The following is a 21,158-nucleotide window of genomic DNA, read 5'->3' as shown; positions in this document are numbered from 1 at the left end:
GCGCAGTGATACGTATGCGGAGTTAAATGCGGAGTTCCTTGAAGTATAGCTTCTTGTGGAGATAAATTATGATAAGGTATCTCCACGAATCAAATATCCTTTTGTCAATGCATATTGAACGTGTGATCTTCGTTATCTCAGTAACCCCACACTTAGGAAGAGATTCCAGCATCTTCACACTAATTCTATCGTCTCCGCTCTGCACATGCTGGACCTCGAAGACTAATGGGACTTGTCGGCTCAACAAGTCCCATTGGTCTTGGACAACATTAGACAACAAGGTGTTGGAATATTCCCTCAAGACAGATAGTGTTGCCATCTTTTCAAACTCCCTCGCTCTTGACGTCTACTAGTTCTCACATTTCAGCTGACGACGCAACTTCTTCTCAGATGCTTGTCCTTCTGGCGACACATTGTAGAAAATTGCATGCGATTTCTGTAGATGCAAGGGCGAAACTCTTCCACAGTGTTAAGGTAGCGAGAGTTTCGTTTGCAGCGTCCTGAATGCATTTAGTGAACGACAAAGCCTCACCCACTCTCTTCCCGGCCCGTGTCCCAATATTGATAGACATCCTTTGACTTCCATCTGCATTAATCGTCTTTCATTCCTGTAAAATCGAGGTTCGGTTGAACTCCACGACTCATTTTCTGGAACTGTACCTTTAATTAAGCTGAGAGGAACTAGGCGGTGGTCGGAATCGAATGCTATGTGCCAGAAAGCTCTAGATTTTTGAGTGTCAAGTAAAGGCCTGCTTTCTGTCAGCACGTATTCGACATGAAGCTTATGAGCCGGTCTGAATCAATCCTTTCAACGCCAGAAGAGCAGCGCAGTCTTCCGTTTACGCTGCTCTTCTGGTGTTAAAGGAGTTTTCTTTGCCACATAAGTTGATGGCATCGATTATCTCCATTGAATATAGATGCAATGACAAGTTTCATAAACTTGCAAAGGTCTGCCAGAAGATTTTGTTATTCCATGTTTTCTTCTTGGGATAATACCATTTTCCAAGCACCTCGGATCGTTGCTCAAGTCCCATCTTTGCATTCGCATAAATGCTGACAGGTACCTTGCTGGCTCGGTATTTTATAATTCTACGTGTTGAGTTCATCGTAGAAGGTGTTGCTGTCATAGTCCTCAGCGGTTTCCGTAAGTGTGTGAGCTCTTAAGTTCCAGAGTTTGTTCCTTTGGGATCCCGCAATCATACAAAAGCGTATCTTGACGAAGCTGATGAAAACTTCTCCACCACGTTGCTGTAGTCATTCCTCAAACTTATTGCGCAGCGTCCCATTTTCTGTCATCGGCATCGCAGCAGAAGCGGTGCAATCATCGATACTGATGATGAGGCAATCCTTGATGCGTGTTTCCTGCAATATGGCAAACGGTGCATGCATATATCACAGTAGCCTGGACAGGGGAGCTTGGTGGAGTTTATTTGACAGCGGCAGTTCAACGTTACGAGAAGGATGATTGGTGCCAAAAATTAATGTATCTGTAATATTAATGTAAAAAAAACCTCAGAGGCAGCGTCCATGCAGATTTTTGGTGTACTTCGATATTCTTCTCAGTAACGGCTGGAGTTTTGGTCTGCGAAGATCACACCGGAAACGCGGAACAGTGACTAGAAAATCAGAAATTATATGTTTGTGGTGCTCATCATCAGATTGATCAGTTCATCAGAAGAAGCAACTCTTCGCAGTCGTATGAGTAGTGAAATGTAAGCGCATAAGTGGTGTCACATCGTCCATAACTGTAAAAGGAGTTGCCTCGTTTACTAAAATGATCACTATAAACATCATAATGCATATGATTTCTGGATTTGAGGAGACGTATAGCGCCCTTAATATGGTATACGTACACTAAGTTCCTGCTAGTGAGAAGATCGCAACAAGAATTTCCGTGTATGCTGTCTTCGCAATAATTTTCATCAGGCATTTGGAACTTTCATTTGAGATACCACAGTTTTTACTATATATACTTTCTAATTTTACTCGCAGCCGACTGTTTCAGGCATTCGAGGTCGTTTCCACAGCGTTTGTAGTGCTCTCAATCTCTGCGCTAATTCTCGGGTCGTTACCAGAGTTTCAAGTTCCACAAAAGACTGAAGATGGACAACTGGTAGGAATTTACAAATTCAACGTTTTCAAGATAATCCTCGCATACTATGTGCTCTGACATTCTTGTTAAATGAATTAAGACAGTGATTTATAATTAGTGATTTATATTATATTTATTTATTATGTTTTATTTATATTTGTAATTAACTTAATTTCTAGTTGGTACGGAGTAACGCCAGCTTTGCTGTGATCTCCTTATGCATAAATGTAAATACTTACTTACTTACTTAGATACTTAGATGGCCCGTCTTCACTGGACGTGCGGGCCCCAGCATCTCTTCCGCTCGTTTCGTTCCCTCGCCATTGTCATCTAAGATGTTCTCAAGCTTCGTGAGTGACGTTGACGAGGTCCTTGAGCCGTATCCAGCTGAGTTCTCAGCTGGTCCATCCGTACAGCGAACACGTCACCCCATCTCGTTGGCGGTCTCCCTCGGGGGCGTTTAGCGTCCCTTGGGATCCACTCTAGCGTTCTTTTAGTCCATCTATCGTCGATTCTTCTCATGGTGTGATAGGCCCATCTATGTTTTGCTTTCGATACATATTCCGCTGGGTCGCGAAGACGGGACATTCCTCCTAAGTCGAAGCTACGAAGACCGGCAAGGTGTTGTGTGCGCCGGTTATACTTCAGAAGACATCTCTCAAGGGCTCTGTGGGTAGTAATTAGCTTCCTAGACGTGGCCGCGGTGTCTGCCCACGTCTTCGCTGCGTAACAGAGCGCTGGAAGGACTGTCGAGTCGAACAGATGGGCACGAAGATCTTGGTCCGTCAGTTGGTCCGTAGCTTGCCTGACGGCTGCGAATGCTGCCCATGCTGCTCTCATTCTTCTATTCAGTTCTTCTTTCAAGTCGTTTTCCATGTTCATAGAACGTCCGAGGTATACGTGTGACGGAGTTTCCACGATTTGGGAGCCTTCAAGTTGTACGCCTCCGTCCTCGCAGTGGGCGTTCTTCATGAACTGTGCCTTCTTTCTGTTTATTCGTAGTCCTATTCTCTTCCCTGCTTCGTTCAATTCGTTGAGCATCGTGTCTGCTTCATTGGTACTGCTCGAAAAGAGAACGATGTCGTTCGCGAAACGAAGGTTCGAAAGAAATCTTCCATCAACACGTGTGCCCCTTTCTTCCCAGGATAGTGATTTCATTATCCATTGCCGTGAACAGTTTCGGCGATATAGTATCGCCTTGTCGTACCCCCTTTCCAATGGGTATTGTGAAAGGGCGGTGGAAAAGCTGTATCCTAGTCGTGCATCGATCGTAGCAATTGGCTAATGTCCTCACATACGACGCGTCCACACCTTGATCGACCAGCGCTGACAGTATTGCATTCGTTTCTACGCTGTCAAAGGCTTTCTCATAGTCGACGAAGGTTAGACCAAGGGGCAGGCGGTATTCCCGGCAAACCTCCATGACCCTCGACACGGTCTGGATGTGGTCCAAGCAGCTGAATCCCTGGCGGAATCCAGCTTGTTCTTGAGGCTGGGCTTCATCCAGCGTCCTAGATATGCGCGTGAGGATGATCTTAGTGAATACTTTGTATAACACACTCAGCAAGCATATCGGACGGTAGTTCCGAAGGTCCTCTCGGTCACCTTTCTTATGGATAAGAACGGTTCGCGAGGTCTTCCACTGGTCTGGGATCTTTTCTTTCTGAAGGTAAGATGTCATGTGCACTGCTAAGATTACATGAAGCGGATGGCCACCAGCCCGAAGAAAGTCTGCTGATGTAAAATCAGGTCCGGGGGCTGTGCCAGGTTTCATGTTCTTGATAGCGACTCGTACTTCCGAAGGGAGAATCCGTGGTGGAGCTTCGCTAGTGGGGATGATTGGGCTCGACACAGGAGTTGATGAACGGAAAAGGTTCGAATAGAACCTCTCCGTAATGATTTCCATCTCACGACGAGAAGACGTGCGAGTACCGTCTTCGCTCAGCAAGGTTGCTAGCGGAATATTATATTCGCGGAGATCCCTGCGGCACTTCTTTAGACTCGTTCTTCTTTGTGCTGCTTCTAGAATCTTCTTCTGCCTGTACTTCAAAAGATCCTCCTGCAACGCTTTTCTGCAGCTAGCGTTTGCTACTAACCGCTCAATGTGCGATGCATTCGGATCAAGCCTCAAAGCCCTTCTTCTTCCTAACAATTCCTTGGTGGTCTTCGAAATTCGATCCAAGTTAGTCGTGCGCGGCTTCGAGGCACGTTCAGCACAGGCTCGTAATCCTCTGAGCAGCATCTCGTAGTCCACACTTGGGTCCTCCTCGATGTATCTTGGGACAAGGAGTCCTCGAGTACGCAATCGTCGTAGACGACTTCTTTTTTCCTTCGTTGCCGATAGCAGATGTTCTTTTTCATCGTGTGGCTGAGTCGTATTTTCGCACGAAGGAGACGGTGATCAGAACCACTACAAAAGGATGGTACTACTGAGACGTCAGGTAGACAGCACCTTCGGTTGGTGAGTATGTGGTCGATCTCCACACGAGTCGCGCCATTGGGCGATTCCCATGTCCACCGATGATGATCTTTTTTTCATGAAAAGAGAGTTCCCATAAAAGAGGCGAGCGGCGGACAACAGCCCGGCGAGACGATTGCCATTTTCATTCCGGCCCCCTAGTCCAAATCTTCCAATCCTGTATTCCTCTTCTGTGGCCTTTCCTAGTTTTGCGTTGAAGTCTCCGACAACGGATTTGTAGAAGGACTTCTCGTTGCGGACTACTTCCTCCAGCTCCTCGTAAAACGCGTCCAATTCAGATTCATCAGCTGCTGATGTTGGTGAGTAGCAGTTGATGAAATTTTTGGCGCAGAGGATGGAGGCGAAGAATGGCCAGACGAGGTGACAGGATCTCGTGAGAATCGACGAGATGGATGACAGATGGGTGCACAACAAAACCAACACCGCCTACATTCCGCGACGGAACCTTCTCTCCACGAATGATGAGTGTACCGTCATTCATCTGTCGTACGTCGCTCCTTCTGCACTTGGTCTCCTGCAGAGCAATCACGTGAAATTTGATATGCTCTGCAGCTACGAGAAAGGCATGCAGGTCAGCGTCTGTGGAAACTGTTCTCGCGTTGGAAGTACACAGTCTGAGACACTCTCCATGGCGAGTCGTGCGTGTGTCGCCTTGGTCCAGAATCAATGACGTCCTGAGCAACCTGAGATTTGATCGCCTCTCACCGGTCGCCATACCGTCCGACGTCTGAGACGGCAGGGCCCAGTGTGCAGGGTACTGAGGCAGTGAATATGCTGGGGTGGCAAAGAGACTTTTCTCCAAACTAAGCAGCCATGCCACCGCGAGCTTAGCTTTCACCACAGGTCGTCGCCCAATCTATATGGATCAGGGAACCACCTTGCGACATTCTGCCAAGACGGTGGTGAATCTTAGCTGTGGTTTACCCTTAGCTAGGCTTCCGATTCCGAGAAGTCGGAATGTCGGATGTGTCGAACTCCTTCTCAGCTTGGGAGACCCTGCCGGAGGACGAACCTCCGCTGTGCATCGCAGTTCGACGCCCAGTGTCACCTCCACGCCACTATGAGGCGGTAAATCGTTGTGGAGGTAAATGTAAATATGGTCATGAAATGAATGAATGTGCTTGACTGGGTGATCGCAATGCGCCTTCGGTCGAAATGCAGCACAGGTGAAAATTGTACGCCAAGCTGAGAAAAGTCCCGCGACATACGCTTTGAAAAGATTCGGTTGAACACAGTCGCAGCCGACCATTTTTTGAAAACTCAGTTGATTTGCACTTGTTTTTCAGGTTTATGCCACTGCCACTTATCCCACCTACCCGAATTCAGGAGGTGGTATCACAGTTGAGTCACGTACAGTTGTTAGAGAAGGTGGCGAACAACAGGTGAACAACGTATTCCCAGTTTTTATGCTCAAAAAGGAACCACTTAAGAACTAATTCTTTATTTTTAGGTTGAAATGACCGAGCATCCGGTGTTCACTTGGGTTGAGAACGTCTGCGTCATCTATTTCTCAATGGAATATATGTTACGTTTTCTAGTCGCTCCTAGAAAATTGGCATTCGCTCGTCAGTTTCTCAACGTTATTGATCTTCTCTCGATTGCACCTTTCTATTTCGAGATGCTACTATGGCTGGTTCGTCTACTTGTAATCTTTGTTTTCAAATTTCGATTTGGTTCTCTTTTGGTTGACCGAGAGCAAACATTCGTAAAATGTTTTTCTGATCGATATGTGGTTTCACTTTTACAATCAAATAATATGAAACTGATGAACGCAGATACTCATCGCTGTACTATCGAGGAAACTAATTGGCGCCGGTGTGGCACAGTCAGCGAGAAGTTCTGCTCTGATTGAACGATCAATGCTTCTAAACCACCCTACTGTCGATAAAGCATTTCTTAATTTCTTTTCTCTCTCCTTCTCTCTGTTGCTAGAGAACCGGAGCGCGCAAGAACACATACAAACCGTCTTTCGTAAAAACAAACCGTTTTTCTGGTCGATTAGAGAAAGCTTAACGGGGCACCCCTATACTCGTAATCTACGTAATCTACACCTCCAACTCTGTATTTGCCCACGGAGACTCCTACATCGTCAGTTTCGTGATACGCTGCCTCTAATTCATAGTATCCAAAACAGGAAAATGTGCAGCTCTGATGAAAATGTTTAAGATATTGCTATGATAGGTATATAAGAACGATATTGTGCTTCTGTGAAAACCAGTTTTTTTAGTGCGGAATATCAGGCGAGAATGTCCGTAAAGTACGTTGGGCTTTCCTGACGGTCCGACTGTTGCGAGTTTTACGAGTGATTCGGATAGCTAAACTTGGTCGATTCTCACCTGGTAATTGTATCTTCTCATCTATTTCATGTCCGTTGTGGTAGTTGGAAGCGTTATCACTGTAGGTTTGGCAAATTTTGCTCTCACCATACGAAAATCCAAGAAGCAAATGCAAATGGTGGGTGTGGTGATGATCACCGTTGTAATCTTCTTTTCCACTTTGATCTACTTCCTTGAAAGAGACGAACAGGACACGAAGTTTACCAGCATACCAGCCACATTCTGGTGGTAAGTGCTTCTTTTTAATCACAGTGCAACATTCAACTACAAATGCTTTTAATTCAGGTGTGTTGTAACGATGGCCACTGTGGGATACGGTGACTTGGTGCCTATTACAGTGGCTGGAAAACTAGTTGGAAGCGGTGCAATAGTATGTGGAGTGATGGTGCTTGCACTGCCAATTACTATAATGGTAGGATTACAAGATTTTTTTTGGGGTTTGGAAAAAACATTGATGTAATGAGATACTCGGGCAACCACCGTTGTGCCACCTGCGAGCGGTTGAAAACCACGCTGCAGCAAAAAAAAAACAAGAGCACAAAAATAAGAAGAAAACTCTCCGAAATTACCTCAAGAGTTAGCTGTTAATAACACAGCTAAGAAGCTTTCTACTTACAGGTCAACAACTTTATGCAAGTGGTGAAATTGAGAGAAGAGAAAATTGTCAAGAAATACGCTCAACAGCATGGAGACCACGTTTGACTATGCGTGAACATCTAATTTATTATTTGGTTCGTTTCAAAGGTTTCCTCTTCATAGGCACTTCTTCCCTCTGCCTTGCACTCCTACTCAAAAAAGTATCCGGTTCTCTTTAAACTTCTCTCCTGACTACAGATATACTGCTCTTGCCACGGATGTCATCATTAAATTATAGGTCCGTCGTGACAGTGCCTTTCTGCAACGCCTGCGGCAGTTCTCTTTTTCGGTTATCCTTAAACGTGCCGATTGAAATTCGTCCAGCTAAAAACTGATATCAGAACATTCTTTCCTACTGCTGTTATGAAAAAAATTATTATTAAGAATCACATGTTCAGTTCAGGTTCATTTCAGATACATGTTTGCCTATTAAATTAAGGAGCTAAGTCTAGTCCATTTCGGTGATCATTCCTTCTTGTCCTTCGAGAATTTGTTAATAGAAAATCCAGGCCTCAAATCAACTTATGCAAGTGTTTTTCTCGTAAATAGTTTCCTAGTGGCAGATCTCAATTTGTGATCAACTCAACTCAGCAAGCAACTCAACTTGCACAAGTTCAATAAAATTACTAACGATAGAGAAGTGGAGGATCTCTTGTAAGTGCTTTCCTCAACGGCTAAGTATCGTTATAAAAGTCAGCGTTCGTCCCAGACAAATGCAGAGAATTCTCTATTTTGTTGATGTGATCTGTGTATTAATGAATTGTTCCAAATGTGATGTGAGAAAATCCACAATAAACGAATTCTCAGTTTAAGTGTTCCGGCATCCCTACTTGCCATGATACACTGACACTGGGTTTATAGATAGAAAATCTGAACCATCTATAATATTTCATCGATATATATGGCTCTTACTTCTTTATTTGCTGAGCAGAAGTGCTACAATCTATCATTTAATAGTCAATTATTCCCTAGAATACAAATTATGAAGAAAAAAGGCCGAAATTCCACCTCACATGATCCCGTATGTAAATATTGCAGATATGGTTGCAGAAAATTAAGATCAAATCGGATGAAAAGTATGCATTTGAGCTCACGACATGCGCATCATAGGAGAGAACAGTAAGTAAAACTAGTGAAAAAAATTACTAAGGCGAGTTAGAAACTGCACGTAAAATCCAGATTCAATGAAATTTATCAAAAATTCTTCACAGAAAGTTGCACCAGAGAAATTACCACGTGAGAAGAGGTAAATACACTCGCTACTAGTGCTTTACCAGTCAGTTCGCATCATCTTCCAACCAGCTGGTGTTAACCTCATCTTCGTGCTCGGACAACGATTCCTGTACAGACCGAAATTTCTCTCGAAGTGCCATCGCCAGATAGTTGCCCTGGAACGAAATCAAGAGAATGACATCAGAGAATATATCAAATGCACTACTTGTTCTAAGGGAATTTTAGTTTCTGATGCATAACACAATATCATCATTGGCAAAATCTCAAGATAACTTATGAGATGCAGTAATTAATCTGTTTGGATTCCACAAACAGAACAAAACAAAAGAGCGGAAAAGTTATTCCGCTTATCGTCTCATAATGTATCTATTAGCGGATTACGAAGCTGTGAGATTCCGCAATTTCGAGAATTTCTTCATGATATGAGATGCACAAAATTCTGATGTTATTTGTAAATGACGGAGTCTGGTATTTTAACAAAGTACCGTTATCGGCAGTCTTTCTTTTTAGATCACTATAATCGTTACTTGAAAGACAAATTCCAGCAATTGTGGATAAGGTGATTTCCTCGCTTCTTCTGAAGAAGATAAAATTCTATCAAGTCTAAACGAAGTAGACTGTACTCCATTCAGAAGCTAACAAGTAAATGAAATTGGTTTACCCACACGTCTCAATTATAGGCATTGGAAAGCGGAGACTTCTCAAACAAAGAATAAAATTGGGGTGAGTACTTTCAAAGTAGATCATAGTATACCCTATTAAGGGTGTGGATACAGCTGCATTTATATCAACAAAAAAAAGTATAACACACTGTCACTATCACTCTGCACCTGCATTGTTATTGATACACAAACAAGACCAACCTCGTCTGTATTGTTTTGTGCGCTCGAGTGTCGAACAACTGGTGTTCCACCAGGTGACCTAAACTGCACTGTTTTTTTTCTGAAACATACATCAAATTCCAACAATTTCTTTTTCTTTCTTCTCCTAACAGCAAATAAAGATCGACTGCTAGCAGCAATCTCTACTAGCAAGTGCAGATACGACCCGCTACAAAACGAACCTTGCAGCATTTGTTTTCCTGAGCTGAACAGTAGTCAAATCAAATACGCTTGGACGGAGGGGAAGCGCCTCATGATCGACGTTTGCGGACTTATTTAACATCTGTAGCACTGTGCGCTGCAATGTGTTTGAGATAGGATATAGGATATATATAATATTATATATATATAATTATAATTTATACTTCAGCTTGAACTTTACAAGCTTTCCAACCTTGGAAGGTGTTGAAACATTTTTTGAGACAGAACAGCTGCTGGTAGACAACGCAGGTGGAGGAGGCGGCGGAGGTGGAGGTAAACCAGCAGGTGGACAAATTTCGGGAAGTGCTGATAGTCGCTTACTACTCGATGAAGTAATCTAAAAAATATGTACCAATATTTTCGAATGGGATTTTCACTTTAGAACTGCAAGCAAACAGTACTTTCACTGTATCAGATGGGCTGCAAAGGGAAGTGCCTTTTCCCTCGTCATCCGAGAGAAAAGGAGAGGAATCAATGTGACCAGTAGCCTATAATACAAAATTGAGGCAATGATCAAGTGATAACAATTGGGAAATAAGCACCACAGCCCCGATAGATCCTCCTTTTCCACTGAGCAGCGACTGCATTTGCTTAGAGAGTAGAGCAAGTTGAGCTTCAAGGGATTGTATCTAGACATTACAATAATTAGATCTTGACAAAAAAACAAGCAGCACTGACCTTCAACTCCTGGTCTGTGACCATAGTACTAGGCAGAGAAAGTCTTTCGTCATCGTCGTCAATGGTCATGCTCATTTTGAGTGGTCGGTTGAACAGCTGAAGTAAATAATGATTATGCTATATAAGTGTAATGAGGAAGGTAACCTTTTTTACCACCTGAAATTCTCGAAGATCAGTCTCGCAAACGTGAGAAGTGATAGCAGGAGGGAGGCAGGTCCAAGCAGGAAACCGTACTGTGTAAGCATGAACTACACCTAGAATCTCAAGACCTCACAAGTTGCCTACAGAATATCATAGTGCAAAAAACTCAGTCTCTAATCATTTTGGACAACAATCCAGTTGTCACCCCAATTAGAGGAAATGCGGTTCATATAAATAACCAACCATCTTCAACTTCTTCATCTGTTGTAAGAACGATTTCAACATCATTAAAAGTATACTTTGGTGGTTTCCAGCGTGACCGCAGAGGTACATGAAAGATATGTTAAGATCATTTGTTTCTACACAAAAGTTGGTCTAAAACACTCACAACATTGAAAATCATAGCAGCGTCTTGGTTTAGATCAGAAAGTTCCGCCGAGCTCCTACTGAAAAACAACATCGCTGCGTTCATTTCGACAGATTTCAATTCATGCCTACCGATCTGCGAGAACCGCGAAATGTCTCGCAATGCTACGAAAGTCAATATGTATTCCTTCCCGGAAGAATCGACGAATTCTAGCACCGTACTCACGTATAAAAGCCCGCTGTAGGAAACAAAACTAGACGAACGGAGTCTGAGATCCGTAATGATGAGATATAATAAAACCAACCGCTCGATGTATCTCTGCTTCCAAATATAACATGAGCAACTCCAGCCCACTCACTGTTGTACGAGCAACGTCTTTGTTTATGACTACGTCGTGATCCAAGTTGTTATTATAGCCAGTCTATAGAAAAAGTCGCGAAAGTTCAAAAGCAAAATAAGCGAAAATCTACTAGTTATATTGTCTGGACACATAGAGCTCGTGAAATACAATTGTTGTTTGGATTGAACAATGTTTTTAAATTTGAAAGTAATCTAGTTATAAGTAAAAGATGCAGGAGAAAGCTGAACGAGCCGTAAAAAAGTAGCATGTAGGACTGATAAGAACATGTGGCGCAAGTAGCAAAAATACGCAAAAATCAAAATGAAGAAAAAGGTGAGAAACGGATCGCTTGCATAAACAAGAAAATGGGATTATTTGATAAAAAAGAAACTTCAGTTCAACAAAGAGAAAGGACCAATCATAGATAGAAAGATAATATCAAACGGTTTCTGGCGAACCAGCTGAAAAGGTCAAGAAAAACAAGAATTCCAATTAATGAAAGGAAATGATCATAACACACCTCATCGGGAACTTCGTTTATATCGCATGCGCTCGACGATCCCTGCGAGGATGTCGCCTCAAAATCGCACGTTCTTGTCATGTACACGTTTGTCGTGTTGATCTAACTACAAATAAACATGAAAGTGACACAAAATAAGAACAGAATATGAGTAAACGAAGTTTTTAAACAAATGTATGGATAGACCACGCAAGCCATGACATCACTATGACACACACCAACAATTTGTTATCTTCATTTATAGTTAAGCAAGTACTCAAAACATGATACAGCTGAAGAATTCACCTTCGAAAATTAATACATTAAATGTGAAATACAGTAAGTTGGTAAACATCTCAAAGATATCAGATCACTAAGTTAAATACCAGTACGTTAACAACAAGAATTAGGATCAAGGTAATGAATGGGTAAAACCAATGGGGATACCAATTCAAAGAATAGAAACCAGGTTAATTATGAGGAACCATCGTGTCTGGGACGATTAGTGGTCTTCTTGGAGTGCTCCTGCAAGAGCGCACATGCACGATTCGACGCATCCATAGCAGCATGGATGTTACGAAGTTGCGCCCCAATTTTCTTCGCTAGGTCTGGATTGTTGGCCTGGAACGATATCACCTTTAGTTTATAATAAAAAAATGTAAGAAGTTTTCAGAGACAATATCTTACATTTTTCTTTTCGAGGGCTTCATACTCAGCTTTACAACGATTTAGGCTTTCAAAAAGGGTACGGTTATCTCTGTCCCGCAGTTCGAGCTGAAGAGTATGATGAAATGGACAACAGGGAACGCGTTGTTGAACATAAAAGTAAGAACCATGTAGAGGAGCTCCGACAGATCGCAATTATTCATGTTTTCCTTGTCAGAGCGGACGATAATAAGGCGGTCATTGAGTTCATTACGAAGTTTTCTCGCATCATCTATGACTTTCGTGAAGTTCATCTAAAACATGGAGTAATATCGTAACGAAAGATCAAAAACGAGGGTAGTTTTTCAAAAAACTACTTGAAAAACGCAAATTAAAAATATTGAGACATAAATTATTTTTCAACTCACTAGTGGAATTTCTTTGTACCAGTAAGTTAGAAAAAACTCGAACTACATACTGAAAATCTGAAGTGTTTGGAAGAAGAGCACGAAAAACTCCTAACGAAAAGGGTTGAAAAGAAGAACACAGATTCAGGCTGTTAACATAAGTTTGCATAACGTATTTTTGCTGTTATCTGATGATGCTTTCCATTCTTTGCCACTACTCCACCTAATACGTGACCCTGCGTTCAAAAGTGATAGCTAAAAACATCTCTCTTATGGGCAACATACCACGCGATTGACGATGTTGGGATTCGCCAAAAGTCTTCTTCTCACGCCGTTTTTCAGAACGATTAGCGACAATTTGCCGTGGTCACGCTGATACCCGTAATCAACACCCCTAGCCACACCTTATTATGGAGAAATCCCAACATTGTCTATTTCATGGTGTTGAGCCTTTTAGTTGGCTCGGTCAAGTACTCCACCTGCCCACTTCAGAACAGTCATACATTGAAGCAAACTCTACGGCTATCGTCAAGGAATGTAATCATTTCTCTTTCATTCGCTATCCGACAGCAAATACTGGTTCCCGGAAGATCACTCGAAACAGGGCTAAGTACCAAACGAAAAAAGATTCAGTAAAATAATTCCAATAACATATCACTCTCTCAACAAAATTATGAAATGCAAACTATGTCACCTTATGTCCAGATGCGTTGTTAGATGCCAGATATCGCAATTCAATTACCAGGTCTCTTGCCATTGTCGTCAAGACGTATAACGTCTGACGCATGGGATTTTCATATTCTAAATGAGAACTTATTGCGAACTCCACATTAGCAAAAAAAAAACTGGAAACTACAAGTGGTAGTTGCGGTTAGAGATTCAGTTGCCAGAAGCGAACGATTTTGCAAAACAAAAATTGCAAGACTAACCCATTTGAATGGCTTCATGTCACTTAACACATGAGAACAAGAGTTCAAGAGAGCATGACAACTACTATACTAATATGTTACTATTGGACAAGAGCCCTAGACCATCCTTTTGGAACTTACCGCAAATTATTGGATGGACTTTTCATTAACAATATCCATACAGAAGCAGTAAAAACCGAAGTCACAACCGCTTAATTTAACCCGTCAACAGCCGTGTAGATAACTTACTTTTCTCAACTTTCGAAGTTTTGGGTTGATCGCTGCTGGCATCCCGTGAAACATCTTTCAAAGCAGTTGCCCCAAGAACTCTGAGAAAAGAGAGTAGAACTTCCTGACAATACTGTGAAATATCCCAAAAAGTTATGGTTACCCCTTCCGAGAAGGATCACTGATTTTCTCTTTAATTTCAGCTATTTGAGTGGCTTGTTGTTCGCGTCGTCTTTTTTCATGCCGAATGAGCTTGGATAATTCTTTGCAGCTTTTTTCTATTGACGGAATGTCTCTAAAAATGAATTACAACATCATTCGACTCCAACGAACATCAAGTGAAGCATTTTAGAACAACAATATACCCAATACAGGGAAGACTGTCAATATCTTTAACGACAAGTTCACTGATAGCTGTTGCCAGTTCCACGTATGCGTTGCGAAGCGCCTTAAGCTCGGACGAATATGAAACCGAGTCTAGTTCCATCTGAGCTAATACAGTCCTTGTCAAGTCGGTTTGAGCTTCCCGCGTCTTCACCTGGAATCTAGTGATTTATAAATCTAGGAAGAGCTTAAAAAAATGCAATTTGAGCTCGAAGAAAAGCAGCTCCTTTGAATAATTTATACTACTGACTAGGCTTACCTTTACCGAAGGCAGAGCTTGCACCTCGACAACAGTAACACTATCCCGACTGTCTTTTCGAGACTCGTTTTCTTTATCAGTTGAAGTTTGCTGTAACTCGGAGAGAACCTCAACCATACGAGCGTTCTGTAGAGTTCTCATATCAGTACAAATATCGAAACTTGGAAACACTTGATAATTACTCTTCTCACATTTTCAGCAGCCACTTGGAGTTGATCTCGGAGCTGACGGATTGTAGATTCTTTTCTGTTTAATTCACTGCTAATTTTCTCGATATCACGTCGCAGCAGCTGCGAAACTTGCTGAAGTTGGTGTTTAAAATATCTGGTTACTTCTTAAAGCAATTAGATATCCTAATCTTCATTTTACCTTCTCTGCTGCCAGATCCGCCTTCAGATCGTTGTTCTCCACACTTTTCATTTTACGTTCATTTTCCGAAGCTTCATGGAGTTTACTGATGTCTTCTTCACGTTCCCGAATTACCGCTTCCAGTTTTTCTTGCTAAACGATAAATAAGTGTAGTTATCATCCCCGTTTATCATTCTCAACTATCCCAAGGAATAAAGAAGGAGCACAGAACAAGAATCGAAATCGACCCCCCAGTTTAGGAGAGAAAATTACTGTCACAAGCATAACATGACCATGAAAATTTCAAAAAAGTAACGTACCAACTTCTTAGAAGCCACCAGCCTTCTTTCCATATCGATGAGAACAGCATTCTTCTCAGCAACTTCCTGTAGCAAAGCTTCAGCATTCTTGTGAAGATCTGACTGACTCTCTTTGAGATGCTGGGATAATAACTGTTGCTCCTAAAGCGCAAGACTTACCCATACGAGAAGAAATCAACCGGTCAAAATTTCATTAAATTTCTCCTTTCAATGAAGATTCGCAAATGAACAAACCTTCAATGACGCTCGCAAACTTTCCTTTTCAGAGCTCTCTGTTCTGGCAGCAGCAATGAGCTTCTCTCGTTCTTTAGATAACTGTGCAATTTTAGCCTCAGCATCTTTCATCTTAGTGCCGAGAGTTTCCAATGAAGAAAGTGCACAGTCGCGATCATTCTCAGCCTTAAATTGACACTAATAGTAATAATTCTTTCTCACTCTTCAAAGCAGAAACAAACTAATACCTTTTCGAGCAGGAGACGCAGATTAGTGACCTTTTCTTCATGTGAGTTAATACGTGCTAAGAAATCTTCCTCATTATGTTCGCAACGTGCAACATCTCAAAACATTAAGTAAACCTCTACACTTTGATGAGAATGAAATGCAATTTTGCACCTCCGCCTTGGTAGTGAGCCTGGGCATCTAACTGTGTGAAGCAGCGTGTGCTCGTATGTACAACGGAAAAATCCATGCAGAAAGATACTTCATTGATAGACTTCTCAAGCGCGATCAATTTCATTTCTGCGTCATTCATACTCTGCTCCGTTTCTAAATCAATTAGTTTCCTTCACATAAGACGAAAACTGATCGTTTGCAGTCATTTTTATCACTGTTCACTCTATTCTAAACACTTTGCACAACACTTAACACTAACAGGACAGCACAACAGTCAATTCAATTTGAACAAACATTGCAAACCATACCATGGATTGCATCCATTATTTGATTTGTTTGATTTAAACAGGTGTTCCACGCAAACTTCATACCACGAATTTTTTCGACAAGCATTTTGTCTTCATCGGTTTCGGAGCCAAACTGTAACATGTCATTTATCACCGAAATAAAATCTTTAACGAGAAAAGGTGCACACAACTAAGATTGAGCAGAACCCCATAATTAGTCCAGTGGATTTGTTGGAGTTAAGAAATTCAAGATAAAAAAGTGCAGCATCTCTTTTTTTTAACAATACGAGAGACTCTATCTTGAAAACTGCTTCCGAAGGGTTCGAGAAGTAAAGGTTGACAGAGGCCACTGTTCCAAACTTGCACTCCTATTTTGAAAAAAAAGGTGAATTTCTAGAGCCACACATCAGCTGATGCATGAGATTCAAGTAAAGCGAGAAGGTACACTTCCCAGAAAGAAAAAAGAACAACCTTCTCTAAGACTTCTTCCAACAACAGTCCAGAATTTCTGAGGGTTTCAAAGATCCTCTCCATCATTCCACGGAACGAACCGAGACGTTCCTAATTAGTCTATAGCATCAAGCGCAATGTATATAGCTCATACTATATTCACACAACATATGAACTTACCCTAAAGTTAGCTATGTCTTTTGACGTGTTGAGAGAGAGATTCATTAGTTCCATGAGCGATACGTTTACCTAGAACCTCTAAGTTCCCAAGTCGTTAAACAAAAAAAATCTAAGCAACGCCGCATATCTAGTAAACAAGAGGCAAAACAATGCAACTACCGCTGATAAATTGCCAGGAGCAATGGAATCCCTAGGAGCAGCTCTTATATTCGAACGGTCCGGACACTCGCTTGTAGATGAAGCAAAATCAGCGTCCGTCACATGAATCATATCTTTTTTAAGATCTGTAAAACACAACATGATAAGAGCTTTGAAGATTCTCTTAGTACAACACTCTCAATACACTAATAATAGCTTTGCGAAAACTGCTGTGATAATAAGCGTGATCCAACTTCTCATATAACAGCAGAACTCACACCTAGCATACTACGCGAGTATATACTCATTCAAAGCGTCTTTCGAATCCGAAAAAAAGAACAAATTCGAACAACAGCTGAACTAGAACGCTGGTACAGCTTTGAAAAACCAAGTAAGAAAACAGTATACCGTACATGTGACCACTACTCGCCATAAAATTTTAGAAAATTTATGAAGGTGTGAGCTATTCGCGAAAAGAAGAATGAGCTTTTCTTCTCACAGAAAGCGGCAACAAAAAGAGGTATTATGAAAAACTTGTCGCATGTATTGTTACAGCCAAAATGCGTTAGGGTTCAACAATGCAATTGGAAGAGTTAAAAGCTAAAAATTGAAAAAAAGAAAGACTCCCTTAAGAGACAACGTACCGTAGTTCCCTAGGAATTAGTCCATCGTCAACTACGATACGTTTACGACAACAAAAAGATACAAACAAAAACAAAGGTGAAAGATGGCTAGCTTTGAGGGTTATTCTTCATAAGCTAGAAGAAGTGAAGGTGAAGTTGAAAAACGGAGACACATAAGAATGGATACGTTCGATGACGACACAAATCGAAAGAGAGGATATGAGAGTTTCGTGCATCAGTTACAGTTAAGCCCTCTAACTTCACATCGACAGAGAAGTTCGTATTCCAAACGTCTCAATCAATGAATTCTCAAACGAAAAGAATACTTGAATGCCTCACATCTCGAAAACCGAACTCGAAGGGTGGTGTTTAGAAATATAGATTTTTGATAAAATACAAGCGCATCCGGAAAAGATATATCAGTTCTACAACGCTCAAACATTTGAAATATATACCAAATTTTTGAAAGACAACATTTACCTTTCATTGCTTCAAGCAGACTTTGGTTGCCACCAGTGTTGCTTATGAACGCTTCGAGGTCGCGAAGTAAACCTTGCTGCTAGAAAAGCATATCGTTATACACTCAAAAATCTTGAAACTACGTAATGAAAATACGTTTGAAAAGTGTGAACCAAAGGAGTTTCAAAATAGAATAAGCATGTTCAGAAGTTAGAATAAAGGTGTGCTGCTAGGCAATTTTTCCAGGAAACTCGCTACAAACCTTCTCATCAAGGCGATCATCTGTCTTCAAACAATTCTCGGTAGAAGCATCTCCAAGTGTTTCTACAAAAGTTTACATAAATCTGCAAAATAATGAGTTCTTTATTACCAACCATTTGACAAAGAACGATCAGTGGAGTTAACACTCAGCAAGCCATGTCCATTGAGTAATCTGCGGCATTCTTTACGTAGCTCCTTATTCTCCGTCCCAAGGTGACGCAGTAGGTCTCGAAGATTGCCCACCTGTAATTGTTTCGAACCTGCTTAAAACAAACAAACGAAGCCCCTTCAATTCCAAAAATTACGATACTCGGAATTAGATGCAACTGCGAAGATTAGTGCAACGCAACACCGAAATTACTACGACGAGATGTGGCGCTATAGTGAAAAAACTCAAACCTACTTTGGTTCCCATCTTTTCTACCTCTCAAATTTTGATCCATTCATTTCGTCATTCCCAAAACGCAACTAATGTATTAGTAAGCGCTGTTATTTTAGGCTCACAATGGTATACGTTCACCCGACGAAAACTCACATATTCTGTCACACTAAGTTTTTCACTTTACTTTTGGAAACAGCAACCGAGCACTACTTCTTGCATTTGGAGTTATTTTTAACCAAAGTGCATCATTTCTCTACATTAGATGACACTGAGCTTGACTTGTCAGACGCATCCTACACTGCAAATTCACCGACAGCAAGATTTGAGTATCAAATTGGCGGAGATATTAAAACCTTTGGGACAACGAATCAAATAAAAACATGCGTACACGTAACACCAATCCTTTTGTTAAAAAAGAACAATAACATAACCTGCTTTGTAGCTGACGTGCGGGTCAAACTTCATTTCAATAAAACATAAAACGAAGATCACATCGATCTCCAACCGAAAAAAAAAAACTAGAGCTTCCCTAGAGAACTAGGGAAACTCACAGAAAAGCTCTATCAAAGGAAGTTTATCTCAAAGCAACACATGCTCCACGTACTTCTAGACCGAAAAATGGCTTACCATTGCCAACACCTCTTCTTTGCTGCCGGCTTTAAAAGATGCATTATCAAGTGGAATATTTGCTTCTTGGATTTTCTTCTCTAACTTGTGGCAACGAGACATGTAGGCCTAAAAATAAAATAAAAAATATGATGGGCGAATAATTTCGAAAAAAATGGACACCTACTGCAAGTGCAGAGTTGGCTTTGGAACGTTCCTCCTGCTCTTCACGTAGTCGTGCCTCCAAACTGTCAATACGTTGTAAGTGCATTTCTGCATCTTGTCCTCCGCCAATAACGAATGTTTGTCCCGCATATAACAGTAACCAACAGTAAAGAGTCAGTCAGTAGTCATCTTATCTATGTTACAATAGTTCCAATACCAATGATCTTACGATTTCCAAACTTTCTAACGCTTCCTGTGAATTATTTTGGGGTTTAATTACATATATTTTCATATAACTCTGAAAAATAAATTTACTTATTGACGATGAGCGCTGAAAACAACATGTACAGTTCTAAATGATTATGACGGGAGGTGACCATATAGCCAGCAGAGCGCTAAGGTCGTGCAACGACCCTAAATGAACGTCGTCACAATAAGGAACCGCTCTGGCGAGCTAGCAGCTACATTTTAACCGACGTTGAATAGACCTATGGACAATGCAAGAAATAAAATGGTTTAGTAATAAATCGTCCTGACGAAAGTCTCTACTGTCCAAGAAGGACGTCGACTTGACTTCTTTTTCACACCGGTTGCAAGAATAATGTCGAAGACAAGTTCTCTGCGGTGGCGGTGCCCGGTACTTTGAAAGTAACGTCAGAATGCAAAAACTAACATTGTGGATCTGGACGGCCAGGTGGGCACGACGATTACACAATGCTGTTATTCAAAATGCAACGTTCTCCTGCAACAAATTCACCGAGTCAACTGCTACGACAGAAACCAAGGATAAAAATCAAGTCCCTTCTCAAAAAACAACACAAAGAAGATGCCCATCTACGCGAACGGTTATGATGATGATGCGATTGATTGATATGAGAATATGTTGAAGGAATCTAGAATTTAAAAAAAAACGAATTGAACACGTTAGCTACATGAAATTCGGTCCCTAGCTTATACAAATAAGCAGCAAAATGAGAGGAGTTTAGTCAGAGTGGTTCTTCTAGATATTGCAATATAAAAAAGCTGCAAAAGCTGATATGGTTCCTGTAATCCGAAGTAATAATAACGATAATAATAACAGTAATAATAATAAGTAATTAGAACACAAAGGAATAACATTTCTAATCAATAATTGGCGAAACATACTAATAGTTCGTCTCCGAAGGTAGTATAGTTGTTCAAGAGATCACTACATTTCGCTGACAGAATTCCTTCATAATGAACGGAATGTTCTTTTTTATTCGCTACGGTTTGAACTGATTTCTGCTTTGTACTGCGTTAAGAAGAGAGAACTGTAATATCTGTTTTTCATCGTGTATTGAAGTTTGAGAAAAGATAAGTAAGAAGTAGAACAAAATTGAAAGGATGTACGAATCCGACAGAATGTTCTGTAAAGTAGCTCATACAATTTCCAACAGTATATTCGAAAATTAATGTTTTCTTCTAGAAAAAAAAAGAAAAACAAAATTTCAACTATGAAAAATTCACTTTCAAGATAAACTTTTACCCGCAACTTATGAAATGAAATAGTTTTGATAGCTTTATTGAACTAAGGACAATTTGGTCAGAAACGAAGTATTTGTTGTCGCTTGCGCGGAAATTATCGGCTGTCT

At 41.1% G+C, this 21,158-nt stretch overlaps 7 protein-coding genes across 11 annotated transcripts in view; 3 read left to right on the top strand and 4 right to left on the bottom strand.

Annotated features, from left to right (window-relative positions):
* Positions 1-2,343, top strand: part of RB195_002506 (uncharacterized protein) — a gene marked incomplete at both ends in the record, with an annotated part of 34,566 nt that extends 32,223 nt beyond the window's left edge. Inside the window, 2 exons of one of the 2 annotated variants that reach the window (XM_064199798.1) lie at positions 2,006-2,113; positions 2,272-2,343. In XM_064199798.1, coding sequence (XP_064055679.1) covers positions 2,006-2,113; positions 2,272-2,343 — 180 coding nt within the window. Of the gene's footprint in view, positions 1-2,005; positions 2,171-2,271 lie in introns of those variants that run through there. The other variant, XM_064199800.1, reaches the window with a different exon arrangement.
* A 79-nt stretch (positions 2,344-2,422) lies between these two features.
* Positions 2,423-3,133, bottom strand: RB195_002505 (uncharacterized protein; the record flags this gene model as incomplete). Its single annotated transcript, XM_064199797.1, has 1 exon — positions 2,423-3,133. One exon carries the CDS (start codon positions 3,131-3,133, stop codon positions 2,423-2,425), a length of 711 nt encoding a protein of 236 aa, XP_064055678.1.
* Positions 3,134-3,209: 76 nt separating this feature from the next.
* Positions 3,210-5,286, bottom strand: RB195_002504 (uncharacterized protein; the record flags this gene model as incomplete). Of its 2 annotated transcripts, XM_064199796.1 has the most annotated exons (3): positions 3,210-4,460; positions 4,545-4,997; positions 5,062-5,286. In XM_064199796.1, 3 exons carry the CDS (start codon positions 5,284-5,286, stop codon positions 3,210-3,212), a joined length of 1,929 nt encoding a protein of 642 aa, XP_064055676.1. The 2 variants fall into 2 exon arrangements, with proteins under 2 accessions (XP_064055676.1, XP_064055677.1); XM_064199795.1 differs by lacking the exon at positions 5,062-5,286 and having other exon boundaries at positions 4,545-4,631.
* RB195_002503 (uncharacterized protein) lies at positions 4,960-7,609 on the top strand (the record flags this gene model as incomplete). 2 transcript variants are annotated; one of them, XM_064199793.1, is made up of 8 exons in its annotated part: positions 4,960-5,142; positions 5,502-5,639; positions 5,858-5,953; positions 6,022-6,204; positions 6,799-6,910; positions 6,973-7,135; positions 7,193-7,319; positions 7,526-7,609. In XM_064199793.1, the coding sequence occupies 8 exons, from the start codon at positions 4,960-4,962 to the stop codon at positions 7,607-7,609; spliced, it is 1,086 nt and encodes a 361-aa protein (XP_064055674.1). The 2 variants fall into 2 exon arrangements, with proteins under 2 accessions (XP_064055674.1, XP_064055675.1); XM_064199794.1 differs by lacking the exons at positions 4,960-5,142; positions 7,526-7,609 and having other exon boundaries at positions 5,529-5,639; positions 6,973-7,025; positions 7,088-7,135; positions 7,193-7,228.
* Positions 7,280-7,856, top strand: RB195_002502 (uncharacterized protein; the record flags this gene model as incomplete). Its single annotated transcript, XM_064199792.1, has 3 exons — positions 7,280-7,319; positions 7,526-7,638; positions 7,782-7,856. 3 exons carry the CDS (start codon positions 7,280-7,282, stop codon positions 7,854-7,856), a joined length of 228 nt encoding a protein of 75 aa, XP_064055673.1.
* Positions 7,857-8,820: 964 nt separating this feature from the next.
* On the bottom strand, positions 8,821-11,985 carry RB195_002501 (uncharacterized protein; the record flags this gene model as incomplete). Of its 2 annotated transcripts, XM_064199791.1 has the most annotated exons (13): positions 8,821-8,931; positions 9,640-9,697; positions 9,840-9,955; positions 10,052-10,195; positions 10,260-10,346; positions 10,401-10,487; positions 10,537-10,632; positions 10,693-10,790; positions 10,921-10,975; positions 11,066-11,123; positions 11,176-11,282; positions 11,349-11,465; positions 11,905-11,985. In XM_064199791.1, 13 exons carry the CDS (start codon positions 11,983-11,985, stop codon positions 8,821-8,823), a joined length of 1,215 nt encoding a protein of 404 aa, XP_064055671.1. The 2 variants fall into 2 exon arrangements, with proteins under 2 accessions (XP_064055671.1, XP_064055672.1); XM_064199790.1 differs by lacking the exons at positions 10,693-10,790; positions 10,921-10,975 and having other exon boundaries at positions 9,607-9,697.
* Positions 11,986-12,357: 372 nt separating this feature from the next.
* On the bottom strand, positions 12,358-19,651 carry RB195_002500 (uncharacterized protein; the record flags this gene model as incomplete). Its single annotated transcript, XM_064199789.1, has 23 exons — positions 12,358-12,504; positions 12,571-12,657; positions 12,717-12,842; positions 13,630-13,736; positions 14,093-14,172; positions 14,235-14,366; positions 14,437-14,609; positions 14,715-14,840; positions 14,906-15,016; positions 15,084-15,215; positions 15,383-15,523; positions 15,617-15,781; positions 15,844-15,938; positions 15,995-16,147; positions 16,303-16,414; positions 16,753-16,842; positions 16,912-16,980; positions 17,071-17,195; positions 18,153-18,231; positions 18,394-18,455; positions 18,506-18,635; positions 19,402-19,509; positions 19,568-19,651. The coding sequence occupies 23 exons, from the start codon at positions 19,649-19,651 to the stop codon at positions 12,358-12,360; spliced, it is 2,634 nt and encodes an 877-aa protein (XP_064055670.1).
* Positions 19,652-21,158: the final 1,507 nt, after the last annotated feature.

Source organism: Necator americanus, chromosome IV (genome assembly GCF_031761385.1).
Source record: "Necator americanus strain Aroian chromosome IV, whole genome shotgun sequence".
NCBI classification, from domain to species: domain Eukaryota; kingdom Metazoa; phylum Nematoda; class Chromadorea; order Rhabditida; family Ancylostomatidae; genus Necator; species Necator americanus.
Note: the sequence above shows the minus strand (reverse complement) of the source record. Positions and strands in the feature narration are given on the sequence as shown.